General features: G+C 48.1%; 4 protein-coding genes across 4 annotated transcripts; 2 read left to right on the forward strand and 2 right to left on the reverse strand.

Annotated features, from left to right (window-relative positions):
• The first annotated feature begins 964 nt into the window (after positions 1-964).
• On the forward strand, positions 965-3109 carry BABINDRAFT_161509 (uncharacterized protein). Its single transcript, XM_019128846.1, has one exon. The coding sequence runs from the start codon at positions 1013-1015 to the stop codon at positions 3020-3022; it is 2010 nt and encodes a 669-aa protein (XP_018985150.1). The 5' UTR covers positions 965-1012; the 3' UTR covers positions 3023-3109.
• Positions 3110-5048: 1939 nt separating this feature from the next.
• Positions 5049-9264, reverse strand: SEC3 (GTP-Rho binding exocyst subunit). Its single transcript, XM_019128847.1, has one exon. The coding sequence runs from the start codon at positions 9257-9259 to the stop codon at positions 5150-5152; it is 4110 nt and encodes a 1369-aa protein (XP_018985151.1). The 5' UTR covers positions 9260-9264; the 3' UTR covers positions 5049-5149.
• Positions 9265-10324: 1060 nt separating this feature from the next.
• Positions 10325-11029, reverse strand: BABINDRAFT_161512 (Sec63 complex subunit). The gene has a single exon (XM_019128848.1). It carries the CDS (start codon positions 10941-10943, stop codon positions 10506-10508), a length of 438 nt encoding a protein of 145 aa, XP_018985152.1. The 5' UTR covers positions 10944-11029; the 3' UTR covers positions 10325-10505.
• Positions 11030-12073: 1044 nt separating this feature from the next.
• On the forward strand, positions 12074-15688 carry MPH1 (3'-5' DNA helicase). Its single transcript, XM_019128849.1, has one exon. It carries the CDS (start codon positions 12178-12180, stop codon positions 15610-15612), a length of 3435 nt encoding a protein of 1144 aa, XP_018985153.1. The 5' UTR covers positions 12074-12177; the 3' UTR covers positions 15613-15688.
• Positions 15689-15936: the final 248 nt, after the last annotated feature.

The following is a 15936-nucleotide window of genomic DNA, read 5'->3' on the forward strand; positions in this document are numbered from 1 at the left end:
AATACTATTGTCCATACATGCCCAATTGCATGCAACTGCCATATTTTCAGGAGTATCGAAGGACCTTCCCTACATACACCGACGTATCTGAAGCATCCATGATACATTACTTTTTAACTAAATCCTTTTATGCATCTGCTCAATATTCGGCTTTTCAATCATATGATGTTAACTTTCACTTAGGCTGGAGTAATAATTCAATGGGACTAGGATTTCTGACCGACTACAATCTGGAAAACTCATTAGGGCTACTAGGGGTCTCTAAACATATCCCTTTTTTTTGACCAATCCCGAAGCCTTCAAATCCTAGATACGTTTAAATTACTATTTTTACATTGTTTATTGCAAGCCTCAACCAAAGCTGAACCCATAAAAAATGTCTCTAAATCTCAACAAAGAAAAGGTTAAAAAGTTTTTATTTGTGGGTGGTCAAAACATTCGTCATCAGGGGTGCGGATATTTTCAAGGGTCACTTTAATTGACTACTTCCATGGTTCTTCCCCAGCTTCATCCACTATTAACTATCATGATTTATAATATCCTTTTTTGCGACAAGTCCTAGACCTAGAATGATTACTCTTCCCCGTCATCTCCTCTCGCTAGCCTTCTACACATCGCAATTTAATTATATCTTGCCATGCTCCTATTTGCGCACAATTCGCGCACTACCGTTTGCGGTCTCCCCACCACAATGCCTCTATCTACTATCCTCGGGCTACAAATATTTCCAACAAACTGTATAATATATTTCCATAGGCTAGAGAATGCAAGAATCGAACATCCATTAAAAACGCCCGGGCTGTAACAGCCTCGGCCTGCGGGGGTGCCGTTACCCGGATCGCATTGGAACGCCAAATTTTTACTATGGGCGATTTTTCAGCGGCCGACTTTCACTTTCATAAGCTGTTCATCCACATCTTCAAGTCACCCGATTTCTCTGCATCAAGCCAATTTCTTAGCATTTATCTGAACAACCTCTTTGCATCAATTCGCATCACCAAACCTCTTTATCATGCCTACCACCAACTCCAACTTTACCTCGCACTGGATGCGCTCCAACGAGACGTCGCGTGCGGACGCCGTTGCACAGAACGTCGCGGGCCGTCGCTATGCGATGGACGAGATGTTCGATGTGTGGCACATGCTCCAAGTACGCGGGCTTCGCACACACGCAGGTCTGGAAAACTACAAGGTCCAGACGCCTGCACCGATTCTCCACTTGGAGTTGCAGGAGGCAAACGTGCTAGACCGCCGGTACGAGTTCCAACCAGAAGATCCCTTGGGTGACTTGACGTCGCTGTTACAACAGTTGCAGTCGGAGACGTGGGTGCCTGCAACGGCGACCACGGGCGTGCCCGCGGCGTCGCCGTTTTTGTCGCGTGCAAGCTCCTTTATGCACACAGGTACACCCCCTCCATCCGCCCCGCCAGGCATCGCACTTGCTCCGGCCGCTACCCCAACTGCGACTACGCTTCTTGCCCCGCTGCAGATTAATTGGATCTACCTCGACCCCTCTGGCCTCGAGCAGGGGCCGTTTGACGGCACCCAGATGCACACCTGGTACACCGCCAACTACCTCGCTCCGGACTTGCGTATCCGCCGTGTCGAGGAGACGATGTACCAGCCGCTATCTGAGTTTGTACGCGCACTCGGTGTGTATGACACACCGTTCTTGACGCCATTGCCTCAACCGCAAGTTCTGTCCTCAAACTACTTTGGCCAAGACTTTGGTCTGAACTACTACCAGGGAATGGATATGTACGGGTACCAGTGGAAGTCACCTGTGCAGGCAGTGCAAACAGTGCAGGCAGTACAGCCGGTGCAACCGGTGCAGCCGATGTCGCCGTGGATGTCGCGTACAACGTCGACAACAGATTTTAGCTTGCGCTCGCAGTCACCGTTCGCACCGCAGATTGGGTTTCTGATGCCAAAGTCAGAGGTCCTCGAGGCAAGTGCCCAGGTGACGACTCCCATCCAGGAAAATGGACAGGCGAATGGCCAGGTGGCTGTCCCCTCGCCGACGAAGGCCTCATCTGCAGCTCCATCTCCGGAACAAAAGCCCAAGGAGGAAAAGAAGGTTTTCAAGGAGACCACCCCAGAAGTAGAAGCGTCGGTGGAAGTTGCTCCAGAAGTTTCCACGGAGATTCTTGCTGCGGCTCCAACTTCAGTAGCTCCTTGGGCCTCTGCCTCTACCAAGGACGCCGCCCCAAAGCTCAATCTCAAGGAAATCCAGGCCATCGAAGCCAAGAAGCTTCAGGAAAGCTTGCGTCTCCAGGAACAGGCGCGTGAACAACAGCGTCTCCTCCTTGCCTCGCGTATTCTCGCGGAAGGGGTCGAGCTTGAAAGCAGGCCAACGCTTCCAGCGACAGCCTCCTGGGCGTCCACCAGCAGCGCTCTGACGCAGACTCCAAAGAAGACCCTTGCAGAGATCCAGAAGGAGGAGGCAGAGGCTGCCAGAGTCAAGCAGGTGAAGCCAGTGGCCAAGCCAGACGCCAGTTTCTCGGCATTTGCCGCTGCTGCCGTGCCGGCTGACGGCGCCTGGACCGTTGTTGGGAAGAAGCCAAAGGCTGTACCAGCGACTACGGCGATTCCAGCGGCAAAGCCGGTGGCGGTTGCCGCTGCTGCCCCTAGGGTCGTTGCTGCTGCTGCTGCTCCAACGACAGTCGCGATCTCCACGCCACGCGAGGAGTTCCTCAGCTGGGCCCGCACCAATATTATCGGTTTGAACAGCGGTGTCAATAAAGAGGAGGTGTTAAACATGTTGCTCATGCTTCCAGCCGGTGCAGAATCTTCTGAGATTATTGCCGATACTATTTACTACAACTCTTCCACCATGGACGGCAGACGTTTTGCTTCCGAGTTCTTGAAGCGTCGTCGTGCGGTTGAGCAGACTAGCGCCAGTGCCAGCGACGGCTCCTGGAGCGACGCCTTGCGCAGTACCAAGGTTGTGACCGAGGATAACGACGGCTGGGGAGCCGCCTTTAAGGTGGTGTCCAAGAAGAAGGGCAAGCGCGTGGTGTAGAGAGAAGAAAAGAGCCGTGTAGAGTAGTGTATAAAAGAATAAACCGTTAAACCTGTATCTATGACAAATCCAAACCCCAAAGTAAATGTACATCCACATTCAATTGCTTTCGTAGTTTCTAATCTGTGTTAATGCTACTCGATTACAGTGTCTCGTTGGAGGGGGTTTAGTACGGTTAGTTATACCTCATTGCACGGATAACAGTCTTAAGTTTTGGAAAGGACTACATCACTTTCTGAGGATTGGTCGTTTTGTTTGACTTCAAACACTTTGAAACCAAGAAGCCACGAGACACAAAACTGCAAAGATTGCTATAATTGGAGGTTTCGGACACGGCTTTTTATTCTGTACTGAGGTTTCGGACAAGACCGGTTTATATTTGTAGGGATTCCAATTTGAGTGCTGATAACAGTGGAGAGAATGTCGTGAAGCAAGATTGACTCGGTTAGTGTAAACTGTCAAGCGTGAAAATATGAAACAACCACAAAATGTTACAAAGGTACACGTATTCCCGGTCTTTAACGGGAATCAATGAACCGTAATACACATGATGTTGCAAGGGAAAGGAAACCGTGGAATACTTCTCATAGAGGGGGTGTTGAATAGGAGCAGATGCGGCTATCGGTTGGACATATGAGCTTTGAGGTTAAAGTCTTCAAATTTTGAGGTGCAATTTGGAAAAAGAGAATGTAATAGGACCAGAAAGCCAGTACGTGAGAGTAACACGGGTTATATTAATGCATAAGCAGATATTAATAAAGGTATAATCATAATAGGGTACCGTTATCTGAAAATGGAGTTGAGATATGATGAGCGTGTAGACCATTATGGAGCGGATCCGAAATTTAAGGCGTTCAGGAGCTGAAAACAAGCCAACATCCCCAAACATCAACCGCAGAAAAGCCTAAAACATACAGGGTACAAACTAGCAAGTTTTACCCACATGTGCTGTCACTAATTTAACCAGAACCATTCCAGACCTGGCAAGCGCATGCGTGTGCGCACTCGAGCTTGGATGCTAAAACCAAACCACCGATATTCCAGTCATTAAAGTTCCGATGCTTGCTAAGCCCATGCAGAATTTCAAAGGTGTTGTCGATTTTAGTATCTAGATCAAGTTTCAAGTCCTAGTTGCAGTTAGAAAGTTCTAGCACTGCACGTCTAATGCACCCTGAGCAGTACACAACTAAACAAAACATTTCCAATACCTTTGGCTTGGTTTGAGTAATTTACATCTCGTTTTTCAGCTTCTACCAACGCTTACCTGGCGACCCAGATAGATCGCGAACTAGTATGTGAACTGCAGATGTAGGGCCGAGATTGTAATTCACACATGTCACGTAGCACTTTTGTATGTAACGGAGAAACCTTCGTATTGACACAATGTACGTGCATTGTTACGAATTGAGCATCTGAAACAATACGTCAAGCTCTTGTCCGACGCAGATCTCTTTCAGATCGTGGTAGAAAGGTTTTGCATGATGTATCGTGGACGTTACATATGTGTATTAACCGGGCAACATGCAACATAGCTGCATCCCGCGCATTTGAGGTGTTGCACTAATTTAGTGCAACCAACCCTGGTCACACATACACTTGACACTGATACCTCAGATATCGTGTTAGCTGGACACCAGCCACCGAAAATCACTAGACATTATTCCCATACGAAGCACGAAATCATTAGTACGGTGTGGTATGTATACATAAACCCTAGCCATAGGTGACCTGCATCTATAGGACTTGTATCTATGTGAATTGCATTTATGTGAATTGCATCTATATGACTTGTAGATACAAACGCTACTGTTCCAGAAACCAATACTTTGTAATTATTTTTTCCACTAGAGCATGGAGAGATATTGCTGCTATATCCTCGAGTTTACTATCTCTCGCCGCCAGAAGGTATTCGGGGCTAGCTTAATATCTTTTAATTACGAAATACTGAAAATCCCAGGCAGTGTTTGCTTTCCGCATACCCTATCAAATCTACGTTATAGGAGCTATTCAATATATGATGTAGGAACGATTTCATATTCTGCGAGATTTTGAAAGACTTCTATAGGTCAAGTCGAGATACAACCATGTGTGTCTACAGTTTCTGGTTACTCAGATAGTCATTATTCACTACTTGGTGTACACCCTGAACTCAGAGATGATCGCCTCTTTCGATACACCGTACTCCACCTCTCCATAATACCTCGACAAGATGAAGTTTAAGCGCTTGAATGTTGAAATACACTGGTTCTGCAACGAGAGCCAGATACGGTCTCGAACACGGTTTTCAAACTCGCTGTTTTCAACAATAAAGTGCTTCTCCAATTTCTTGTGAAGCATTTCGATTTTGAGGCGCAACTCCTTCAAGTCGAAACTAGCCAATAGCTTTTTTGTTGCCGCCTTGTTATACACGCTGCTTTTGGAGAGATTAATCGCGATACTATCCTTGGTCAACGATTCAATACTTTCAACAAACTCAATCAACTTTCCAAATGGTATGGCCATGATAGAATCAATATACTCCACCGTTTCCCTCTGCAAGAGCTGGTTAAACTCACTTTGCATCGTCAACAAGGATTCGTTGTCGTGGGTGCCCGACTCATCCACCAAATAGTTAAGATTGATGATCATGTTGATCATAGCATGGGTCCTTTCCTTGTTAGAATGGTGAGTATCCTGACTGGGATTGGCCTTGACCAAGGCGTTCTTGATGGATTCCCCAAGCTCCAGGTAAGAGTGGTCCAACATGGCCCGCGTTGGAGAGTCGCTGGAGGCTGCAGGGTCCAAGCTCAGAACCGACATGAGTGCATGCTCGGTGCTATCCACAAACTGAAGAAACTCCTTGATGATCGGGGAAACTCCAGAGCGCTTGCCGAACGTCACCTTTGCCAACCCCTTCATCTTCTCGTTGACCGCCTTCAACCATGTAATTTTAAATTTCTCTGCCAGTCTGTACAAGAACTTCGACAAGAATTCCTGGTTAGTTTGCTCGTACTTCTTCTGAATGCGCTCGGTCGTAAGCAACAAGGCAGGCAAGCTAGATACGGGCGGCGAAGCGATCTTCAAAAAGGTGTGCATGTGTTCGTTGAACAAGTTGTTCATAGAATTGAACAACGTCGCAGCAAATTGTCTGTTGGCCTCGATAAGGAAGAACGGCCGGTCGAGCATTTCCTTCCTGCGGTCAATAGGGTTATCCTCAATGTACTCGGGGTACTCGCCACTGGCAGAGGAGAGGTGAAAGAACTTGAGCTGGAAGTCCTGTTGGGTAATGATAAGGTCACGGAACTCTTCAATGAACGCAATGATAGTGGAGGTGGGATCTGTGCCAACCTTCGCCGTGCTAGGAACCGCGGAAACACGTTTGGAACCCGAGAAGTGCGAGACTTCTGCCAACCCCAACTTTTCCTTGAGTTTGTTCTCATTGAACTTTATGGATTTGGTGCGGCTAGCCTCCACGGTAACGGGAATATCCTTAACAGACATGTCCATGCTGGTCTGGATCCATGCAATCTTTTCCCCCAAGAGGGCGTTATAGAAAGGCGCGATACTGGTTTCAAAGTAAGCAAGCAAGGCGGAGTAAACCTCCGGGGCAATTTCCTTGACAAACAACAAAATCGCAGAGTATTTCAACAACCTGGAGAAATACGAAAGTAGATCCGCAATAGTGATGGCGTTTTCATGACTAGTAATCCGTTTGACCAAGCTCTTGATTCTACCTTCCAAGAAGAGCTTTACACTCTGGGAAAAGTCCCGGGTAATGCCCTCGAAGGTTTCACGGTGCTGCTTCAATGCTTTCATGTCACTCAAATCAAGCTTTTCCTTACTAAATACCACTGTTTGCAACGCCGAGTAGAATGCAACCAATGTGAGCTCGATGTCCTGGAGCTCATGGGCAAAGTCGGCTCGCTGCAACACCTTCATGTCTTGCTCCTTGATGGTGACCTTTTCCAATATTTCCTTCAATTCGGCGTACAAAACCTTCTTGTTGATGGTTTCTACCTGCAAACCCTGAGACTCGTTCTCGATCGCGTGGATATCGTGCTCGATCATCTTCAAATCGATCTGAAAGTTTTTGAAGTAGGCTCCCAAGTTATCTACCTCACCAATAACCAAGTCCACGTAGTTGTCCAACTTCTTGAGGTCCAGGTTCATCCCCAAGAGGTCATTGGCGCTATGATACTTCATGCTGTTGATCTGGTTCTGAAGCTTCTTGATCAACTCGTCGGAGGAGTCGTTCATGTTCCAGTTGACCATATCGAGGATGTCCTCGAGTTCGTTGTTGGTATCTGGTTGATATTCTTCTAGCGCAAGAGAGTTTTGGGGCACGTCCAAAGCTTCCGAAGTGACACCGAGAGTGCCATTACCCAAAGCACCGCCCTGAAGAGATGCCTGCAAATCGCCATCTTCCGCAGAGTTCAAATCGACGTCTTTACCAAGTGGAGGCAACTCTTTGGTGCTAAGAGAAGTCTTTGAATAATCGTCGTTATCAAGGGAAGCGTTCAAGTCAAAGTCTTCGTTAAGTGGAGCACTCGCATTATTGAGCGAAGCATGTAACCCCTTACCGTTTAAAACTTCCTTGGGCTCTTTCCCGAAACCTGGTACTGGCTCACCGTAGACCGGCTTAGGATCAGGCCGAGAAATTTCTTCAGTATCACTGCCTGGAAGGAGTTCCATGATCTCCCTTTCTATCATCTCCTTTTCCGAAAGCGTGGGTAACAAACCACCAAATGAGTTATCCAGGGCGGGCTCCATCGAGACAGGCGCAACGGTTTTGAAGGAAATCGGGTTTACTTCAATCGCCGGCTCTAAGACGCCAATCTCGCGGCGAAGATTCAACGCCTTCTCCTCCATGAATGAGTGAGGTTCGTAGTACGAAGTCTCGTTCTCCTTGTCGATGACTGCATTTCCGCGCGTGTACACCGGCGAGGAGGTGGCGGACAAGCCCCGGAAGGGGTGGTTGGGGGCAGATTCCCTCAGGTGGAGGGAGACAGAGGTCGGTGTGGTACTCTCCTTGCTCTGTAAGCGCGCAGCATTGCGCTCAGGATAGGAAGGTGACGCGCGACGGAGCAGCTGCGATGCCAACGAGGAATTTATCAGAGCGCCGGAGGTATTTCCAAGCTTATCTATGCTAGGGGCGGATACTCTTCCGGGCTCGCCGGGATCTAGCATGGATCTACTTGTTCTGGGGTCCGGTCTTTCGTTCAGGCCAAACAGGGATCTACCTGTATTCCCAGTGACCATCCCCCTCTCTGGTTTCCCAGCATCTAACATGGACCTAGGTTTCCCAGCATCTAACATGGACCTAGGTTTCCCAGCATCTAGCATGGACCTTGACTTTCCATCGAGTGTGGACCTCTCCGACTTTGACCGTTGCTTTACATCGGTCTCGACCCTGCCAGGGGTCCGGTCTACGATCATTTCCACCATAGGCTTCATAGGTAATGTTCCGTTGACGGTGAAGTCAATACCGCCGTAGAGCGCGCCTGGGGTTTTTGGACTCCCAGGCTGGGTGGGTTTCTTTTTTAACTGCACCTCCTCCTTTGCCCGTCTGACTGTGGGTTCCCTGACGGGTGCGGTACTTCCCAGGACGACATATTTCCCCTTGTCGACGGACTTTTCGGCAGTACCGGGTCTAAGTGTCTCGAGGTGAAATGTAGCCAAGTCCCAGCCTTTGAGTTCAGGTATGCGCCCGCCAGTATACTTCATATAGTTCTGGATAATTGTCTTACAAAACACCATACGTTCCAACGGCGAGTTCGTCTCCCAGTAGTAGGTTTTACCAATGGTCATCTGGAAGCCAGAAAAGCTGTCCAGCTTCGTAATCTGCTTGAGTTCCTCCAAGTCCCACGTGCGGCCAATTTGGAACGTGCCATCATCGTTCTGGCGGCCTTTGTGGATGTGTACGCGCCCGGACTTTTTGACGCCAAGCACCAACACGCGTTGCTTCTTGTTCTTTGCTGCCGACGTTGCGGGCGGCACATCGTACGGGTAATGTGAATCTTCAATGATTCGTACGTGGGTGATGTATGACTCGTGGAGGTTTCCCAGGCCATCACGGCCTGAGAAGCAGTACTTGATGAGCGAGGCTTTGTCCGTTTCGTACTGACGCGCGAGGTCTGCTGAGGGAGCTTGGTTCAGGGTGGGTGACTCGTTGAGCAGCAGATTTTGGATCGGCGAGGAAGGAGAGCTCTTCTTGCCAATTCCTTTGAGCCGGCGGCTCATTTGCGAGGGAGAGAGCATTATTGGGTGTGGCCAAGGAGTTAAATAGGATTTGGCGCGAGTTGGTTATTTATTAGTCGCGAAGCTGTAAAGCAGTGTGGTTATGAGCGATGGGATGATCATCTGCGTGAGTCGAAGACGAGCAAGTATTCTTCGTGGAGTTCGGCAGAAATGTTTCAATAAAGGATAGTCTTGGGAGAAAGAAAGTCGGATTTAATTTTACCGTTTAAAAGTGTGTACCACTATTTGTATAGGTTAAACACAGAAGAATGGCGTCCTTAGTGAGCCAATATATACTCCTCGATACTGGTGCTTGGACCTCGATAAAAGATGAAAGAGTAGGAGATCAGAAGTGTCTCACCAATGGTGGGGTATACCATAATTATATTAGTGCAATGGGGGGGGATTTTTGATGTCCCAGGATTCTAAAGAGTAGACCTGTAAAATTTCAAGGGTGTGAGCGATACTGGGTTTCGGAGGACTCTGAAAAGGGACAATGGGTGTGAGTATGTATTACGAGTGGGCATTGATTTGTGATCTGCTTCTATTTCAGTGGGGAAATGGTTGCCTAAAGTTAACAGAGATTAATATTTGATCTCTATCGATAGAATATAAAGCTATTTGTGAGTAATTTATACCAAAATTGAAAGACGGATAATAATAGGGGCAGTTAGAGAATGATAGTGGATTAGCAGGTGCCGTGAAATAGCTCGTGTAACGATACGAGAATCATTAGGTTTCGCAGAAAGATACGGAAACCTGTCACTGATATTTTCTATAGAAATTCCGGGCGTTTCAATGCTAGAGGTTGATATAAATTCTGGTTGGAAAGGTCTTGATTAGAAAGGCAAGGGGGCAATCTTTGGAAACTGCCGGGTCCCAATACTTTCAATCCTGCTCCAGATGTGTGGTAATAAACAATAAGTATCAAGAGGGGATACGGGCTCATTACAGGATTATTATTTAAACAAAAGACGGTCGTGAAAATATCGAATACACTGGAGTCAATACGTCGGTACAATACTCCGAGTTGGAACCTTTGGGGCAATCATGCCAAAAGACAGGTTTCCTAATAATTCACCCTGGTGTCCCGTTACATTACTGTCGGCCTTTAACTAGTACGTTCGTTTGGGAAAAAAGTTAACCATTGAATCACTCCTTTGAGCATCTAAAACGTTGAAACTCCAACCCATATCTTCGGTCCGCCAGTGTTTTACACATATTTCACTGTACGTTTATTAAACAACTAAGGCCATAACTACTACGGCTATAACTCAGCAGCGGTTGCGGTGGCAGTCGCATGCAACCCATTCCACAACTTGTTCAATTCGACACCTCTGTCGTCCAAAACGTTCAATCTCCTTCTCAATGCCTCGTTGAAACAGATTTCCTGGACGATCGGGAAGAAGGTGGTGGCCCAGCCCTGCTGGATCGATTCAGCCTCCATGGCAACTTCCTTCAATTCCTCCTCTTGCAACCTGCTGTGGATCTCAAAGTTCTTGAAGAGCTCATCGCCAATGGAGCCCTGCTGATAGAGGGCCAGAAAGTGCGGTGTAATTTCTCTCAACTTTAAAGTTCTTCTGATGGACTCGGCGCCACGTCTCATCAACGCCGCCTTCAACACCTTATCATTCACCTTTTGTTCCAGTTGCTTCAAGTCAAGGTACATGCGCTTGCTTAAGTTCTCTGTAAAGATCGAATCCATCTGGCTCAACTTGGCGACTTTCTTCGCCCGGTATCTAACGGAGAAAATCACAAAGGCTGTGAGCAAAATCCCCACATAGATCAACGGCGTGAAGATGGAGACCTTGATTTGTTCGGGTGGTACTTCTTCGGACATGGTGAACGGATAGTTGTATGTAGTGGAGAGCAGGAGAGAGGCAACAACGTTGAAATAGATGCCAGCTAAAATGGACAGCTCACGGGTCATGTGATGCACCGCCACGATTTTCAGTGTTCACCGCCACACCATCTGTTTGGGATATCAGCCACAAATAGCTAGTGACCTAGTGAACTCGAGCAAAGGTTTATTCTAGTATGTTGTATAGGGTTCAAAACTACAAATGGGTTGAATCTTTCAAGGATCTGTCACCTGTGCAGTGTATGCTATGTCGGTTTCGCCGGTGTAGTACAAGAGCTCTCCTCAAAGCTCAAGGAACTCGAAACAGCTTATAGAACTACTCAGTGCTGTCAACGGGCGGGGATACCTGGCCTGACACCATGAAGGTGTTTCAGACATTACTATTAAATAGATTTATTGACCATTGTAAGATTCAAAGGTTGTAGAGATTGAGGTACTTTCAGCCGCCTCTATATATACGACTTGACGTAAAGTATCCGTGCCCTGCCTGAAAGATCTGCTTTCTCAGAAAATTCGCCTTTAAATGCGACTCTTATTGGAGCCAACTAGTCCCCAACGCTTGAACAACGCGTAGCCGCCACCTCGATATTTCGTCGTTCGCGAAGGTGTGTTCCCATGAGGCAAAAATTCGGAATATTAACCATTGTAACCAAAGAAGTCTCTGTCACTTGATGTTATAAGGCGTCTTTGGAAATGCAAAACGCGCTTGATATATCCCGCACTAGCACCATCCAAAACTCCATCCATCCTTACAAACCGACTCTTTTTCAAAACCACGCCATAAAGTCACGAGAGAAAATAAAAATCGGTGGTATAAATTTTAATGAAAATACCCGGCGGTTGCCCAACTCCAATATTCAAACACAGTGGCAAAGCGCCGAGGTAACGCCCACCAGCCCTCACGCGTTGTTTTCGTTTCATATCTGCAGGACGCGTCAGAAGTTTCACCATCTCCACGGGACACAATCTACACAAAAGGCACTCAGAACCTATAGCCCTTATCCCCTAGGGCTACTATTCAATAATAAGCTGTCCGAAGTTATAGAAGCCTGAACAGACCCCATACGTTATCTAAACCATGACAGAGGTAACCGGAAACCTGAAAGCTTCCGCCTTTGGCGCCTCCGCCTTCGACGACGCCTTCGACCACGATTCCGACTCGTTTGACGACTCTGAAATTCTCCAGGAGCTTGCTATAAAAGACCAAACCAGTCTAAACCGCCAGATTCACACCACAACTATTCATCTCCCCAAGCAATCCACGCTCGGTGGCGGGATTGTGCCCGGCCTGTACGAAGAGATCCGCACCACCATCTCGTATGGTCCGACCCATCACCAGTTCGACTATCAGGCCCTCCAGAGCTACATCTACCCGATGAACTTGGAGCTCCGTGATTACCAGTTCAACATTGTCCGCCACACCTTCTACAAGAACTTGCTCTGCGCATTACCGACCGGTCTCGGGAAGACCTTCATCGCGTCCACGGTGATGCTCAACTACTACCGTTGGGTTCCACAGGGCAAAATTATCTTTATGGCGCCCACCAGGCCACTCGTGGCGCAGCAAATCAAGGCATTTTGCGGAATCACCGGAATTCCGCCCTCGGATGCCGCGGTATTACTCGACAAGACCAAGCGCAACCGAGAGGAGATCTGGCGAGACAAGCGCGTCTTCTTCACCACTCCACAGGTGGTGGAAAATGACTTGGCCCACGGATCGATTAACCCCAAGGATATCTGTCTCTTGGTGATCGATGAGGCTCATCGGTCGAGGGGAAACTACGCGTACCACAACGTGGTGAAATTCATCAATCGGTTCAACCATTCCTACCGCTTGCTTGCATTGACGGCCACGCCCGCTGCGGATGTAGAGGGTGTTCAAGAAATTGTGGACAACTTGGGGATTTCCAAAATCGAGGTCAGAACCGAAGAAAGTATGGATATCAAAAAGTACATGATGGAGAAGGAGGTGGAACGGATTAGGGTGGTCAACACCGATGAGATGGAGGAGCTTATTGACTTACTCGCAGAGGCCGCGGCGCCGCTTCTAGACATCGCCAATGCTGCTCATGTCTACGATATCACGGACCCACGGCGGATTAACGCCTTCATGGCGATGGATTCCATCAGGAGACTCTCGGCCGACCGCACGCTCGGGCCTGCCAAATTTGCCCATCTCCCGGTGCTCAGAGTGCTTTTTATCGTGGGGCATGCTTTAGGGAGGATCAAAATGTACGGGATTCGGCCCTTTTATGCGTATTTCAAGGAGAAATACGCGGAATTTTCCGCCAAGGCAAAGTCGAACCGGTCGGCCAAAACGACGAATGAGGGGATTTTCTACACCCACGAGGCAATTCCACGGATTCTTGCGCGCTGTGAGGAGCTCGTGGAGACCCCCATGTTTATGGGCCATCCCAAACTCGACCACACGATTGATGAGCTCATGGGATTCTTTAAGCAAGCACTGCCAGACTCCAAGGTGATTATTTTTACCGAATTTAGGGAATCCGCGTTGGATATTGTCCGTGCGATTGAGCTGGTGGGGAGAAACGCAGAAGCTGTCACAAGAGCCCTGGGAACTCCTCTGGAAAGTGCTATTCAAGATGACTTGAGGTCGCACATTTTCATTGGCCAGGCACCGGAAAAGGACAAATTCGACGAGGCAAAGTACTTGGAAAAGAAGAAGAAATCTTCGAAAAAGCTAAAACACTTCAACCCTGACGAGGAACTAGGCGATGAGGTGGCGCCCAAGCCCAAAAGAGCTCCAAAGAAAAAGGACTCTGACAACCGGTCGATGTCGCGACTCGAAAGCTCCTACGATGCAAATCTGAAGGGGATGAGCCAGAAAATGCAGAAGGAGTTGATTCGGAAGTTCAAGGCAGGAGAGTACAACATTTTGGTGGCAACTTCGATTGGTGAGGAGGGGCTCGATATTGGAGAGGTCGACATGATCATCTGCTATGATTCAACCCGCTCGCCTATTAAGAACGTCCAGCGGATGGGGCGTACGGGGCGTAAGCGGAACGGGAAGGTGGTTTTACTTTTTGCGGGGAACGAGGAGTCCAAGTTCGACGCTGCCATGGCTGGGTATGAGTATATCCAGAATCATATTGTGAGCAGCAACGTGATCCAGCTCAAGCCCAGCGATAGAATTATCCCCAATGGCCATGAGCCTGTTTGTGAGAAGCGGTTCATCGAGCTTCCTCAGGAAAGCGTAGAGATCGCCAACGCAGCGGAGGATGAGGACGAAATATTAAAGATTGCCATGGCGTACATGATGCCCAAACCAAAGAAAGGAAAGAAGGGAAAAGCTGAGCCGGCAAAAAAATCGGTTAAACAATTTTTCATGCCCGACAATGTGGATACCGGGTTCAAAAGCGCCTCCAAGCTTGTGCAGAAAGTAGAGCCTCAGGTTGAGGCTGATGAGAATACCAGCTATGTGAGCTTTGATAGCTTTATTAAAGAGAAGGAGGCAGGGTCAGACCTTTTGAAGCGGCCATTCAACATCCTCGATGGTCTTTCGGATGAGGAAGATTTGAATCAAAGCCCGGGGAAGCGGAAGCTTGTGTCTCCGGTGGAAGAATCTCTCAATCTTCTGAATGGTCTGAATGTCCTTCCTGCTTCATCGCCTAATATTCCTGTTTCACCTAATGACCCTCATATCGCAACACCTAAGAATACCTCACACGTTTCATCATCTAAACCCGCCGTCACCGACTCAGTTAAGCCCAAGAAGACTGGCGCATCGCTTGGCCCCAAAAAGGCGCCAACTGGACCCAACGTGCTTGAATCTCTCCGCATGGCGAATAAGCTAAGGGTGGTGCGACCGACAGACGTCCCTGTGATTCAGAATCCCCATAACACCTCCATTGATGACCCGATGGTTATCGACGATGAAGAGGAATTTATTCAACCCGGTAACACGGAATATGGCGTGTCGATTAACTTGTCAGACTCTGACGACGACGAGCTCGCTGCCATGCTTCAAAGCCGGATCGGCAGTGCCGTGAAGGCTACAAGCTTTATCGAGGGCGTTGAGAAACTGCCAGTGAAACCTGCTGGGTTTGACGAGTTTGATGATAGCTTTGATGAGTGGGAGGCCCCAGTAGAGGCGGCCAAAGTAGTCTCCCCCGTGAATGTGCCCGAAATCCTACCAATGGCCAGTAAACCAGGGCTGACGCTGAAACGTGAGACCTATTCCCAGGACGCGCTCTTCGATATCGACGGTACCAGATCAAAACTAGCACTCACAAAGGCCGAATCCACGGATTTGTTCACCAATTACTATTACGACCTCGAGCCGGAGGAGGTGATTGACTATTTGACCCCGAATATCAGTGCCAGAAAGGATATCGACGTGGTGAATATCCCGCACCGAAGCGCCACCGCGCGCTACATCGCCTGGACAAAGGCTGCACGGAGTAGAACAGCGCACCAGACACAAGAGTGGGAAAATTCAGATAAATCTCACTTGCTGTTTGGTCATAATAACGGTAATGTGGTTGTTGAATAGTTTACTCTTTCCTTGATGTATAATCCAATAACTGCGATGTATCGAAGTATTGGTATCGTATGTAGCACCAGTCTTGCGTTTTGCATGCCACACTTACCAGAAGACTTCTATAAATTGTAAAATATCTGGTAAATAATCTATCAGCATTAATATTATTTTATATCTGACATATTTCTGAGCCACATTATTTTTGAATATAGGTTCCTCTCTAGCCAGCCACCTGTGCCCTGACATGCAGACCCACTTTTCCGAGAATTACCCGGATTTCCCCCAACTATATAAATGCCTCGCCGCCCGGTTTTTTTCCACGCCGCTCTTTTCCCT

The sequence above is a fragment of the Babjeviella inositovora genome, assembly GCF_001661335.1.
Source record: "Babjeviella inositovora NRRL Y-12698 unplaced genomic scaffold BABINscaffold_6, whole genome shotgun sequence".
Classification (NCBI taxonomy): domain Eukaryota; kingdom Fungi; phylum Ascomycota; class Pichiomycetes; order Serinales; genus Babjeviella; species Babjeviella inositovora.

Excerpts from the sequence above, each read along its gene's own strand:
- SEC3 (XM_019128847.1), bottom strand. The coding sequence starts at position 9,259 with ATGCTCTCTCCCTCGCAAATGAGCCGCCGGCTCAAAGGAATTGGCAAG.
- MPH1 (XM_019128849.1), top strand. The coding sequence starts at position 12,178 with ATGACAGAGGTAACCGGAAACCTGAAAGCTTCCGCCTTTGGCGCCTCC.
- BABINDRAFT_161512 (XM_019128848.1), bottom strand. The coding sequence starts at position 10,943 with ATGGATTCGATCTTTACAGAGAACTTAAGCAAGCGCATGTACCTTGAC.
- BABINDRAFT_161509 (XM_019128846.1), top strand. The coding sequence starts at position 1,013 with ATGCCTACCACCAACTCCAACTTTACCTCGCACTGGATGCGCTCCAAC.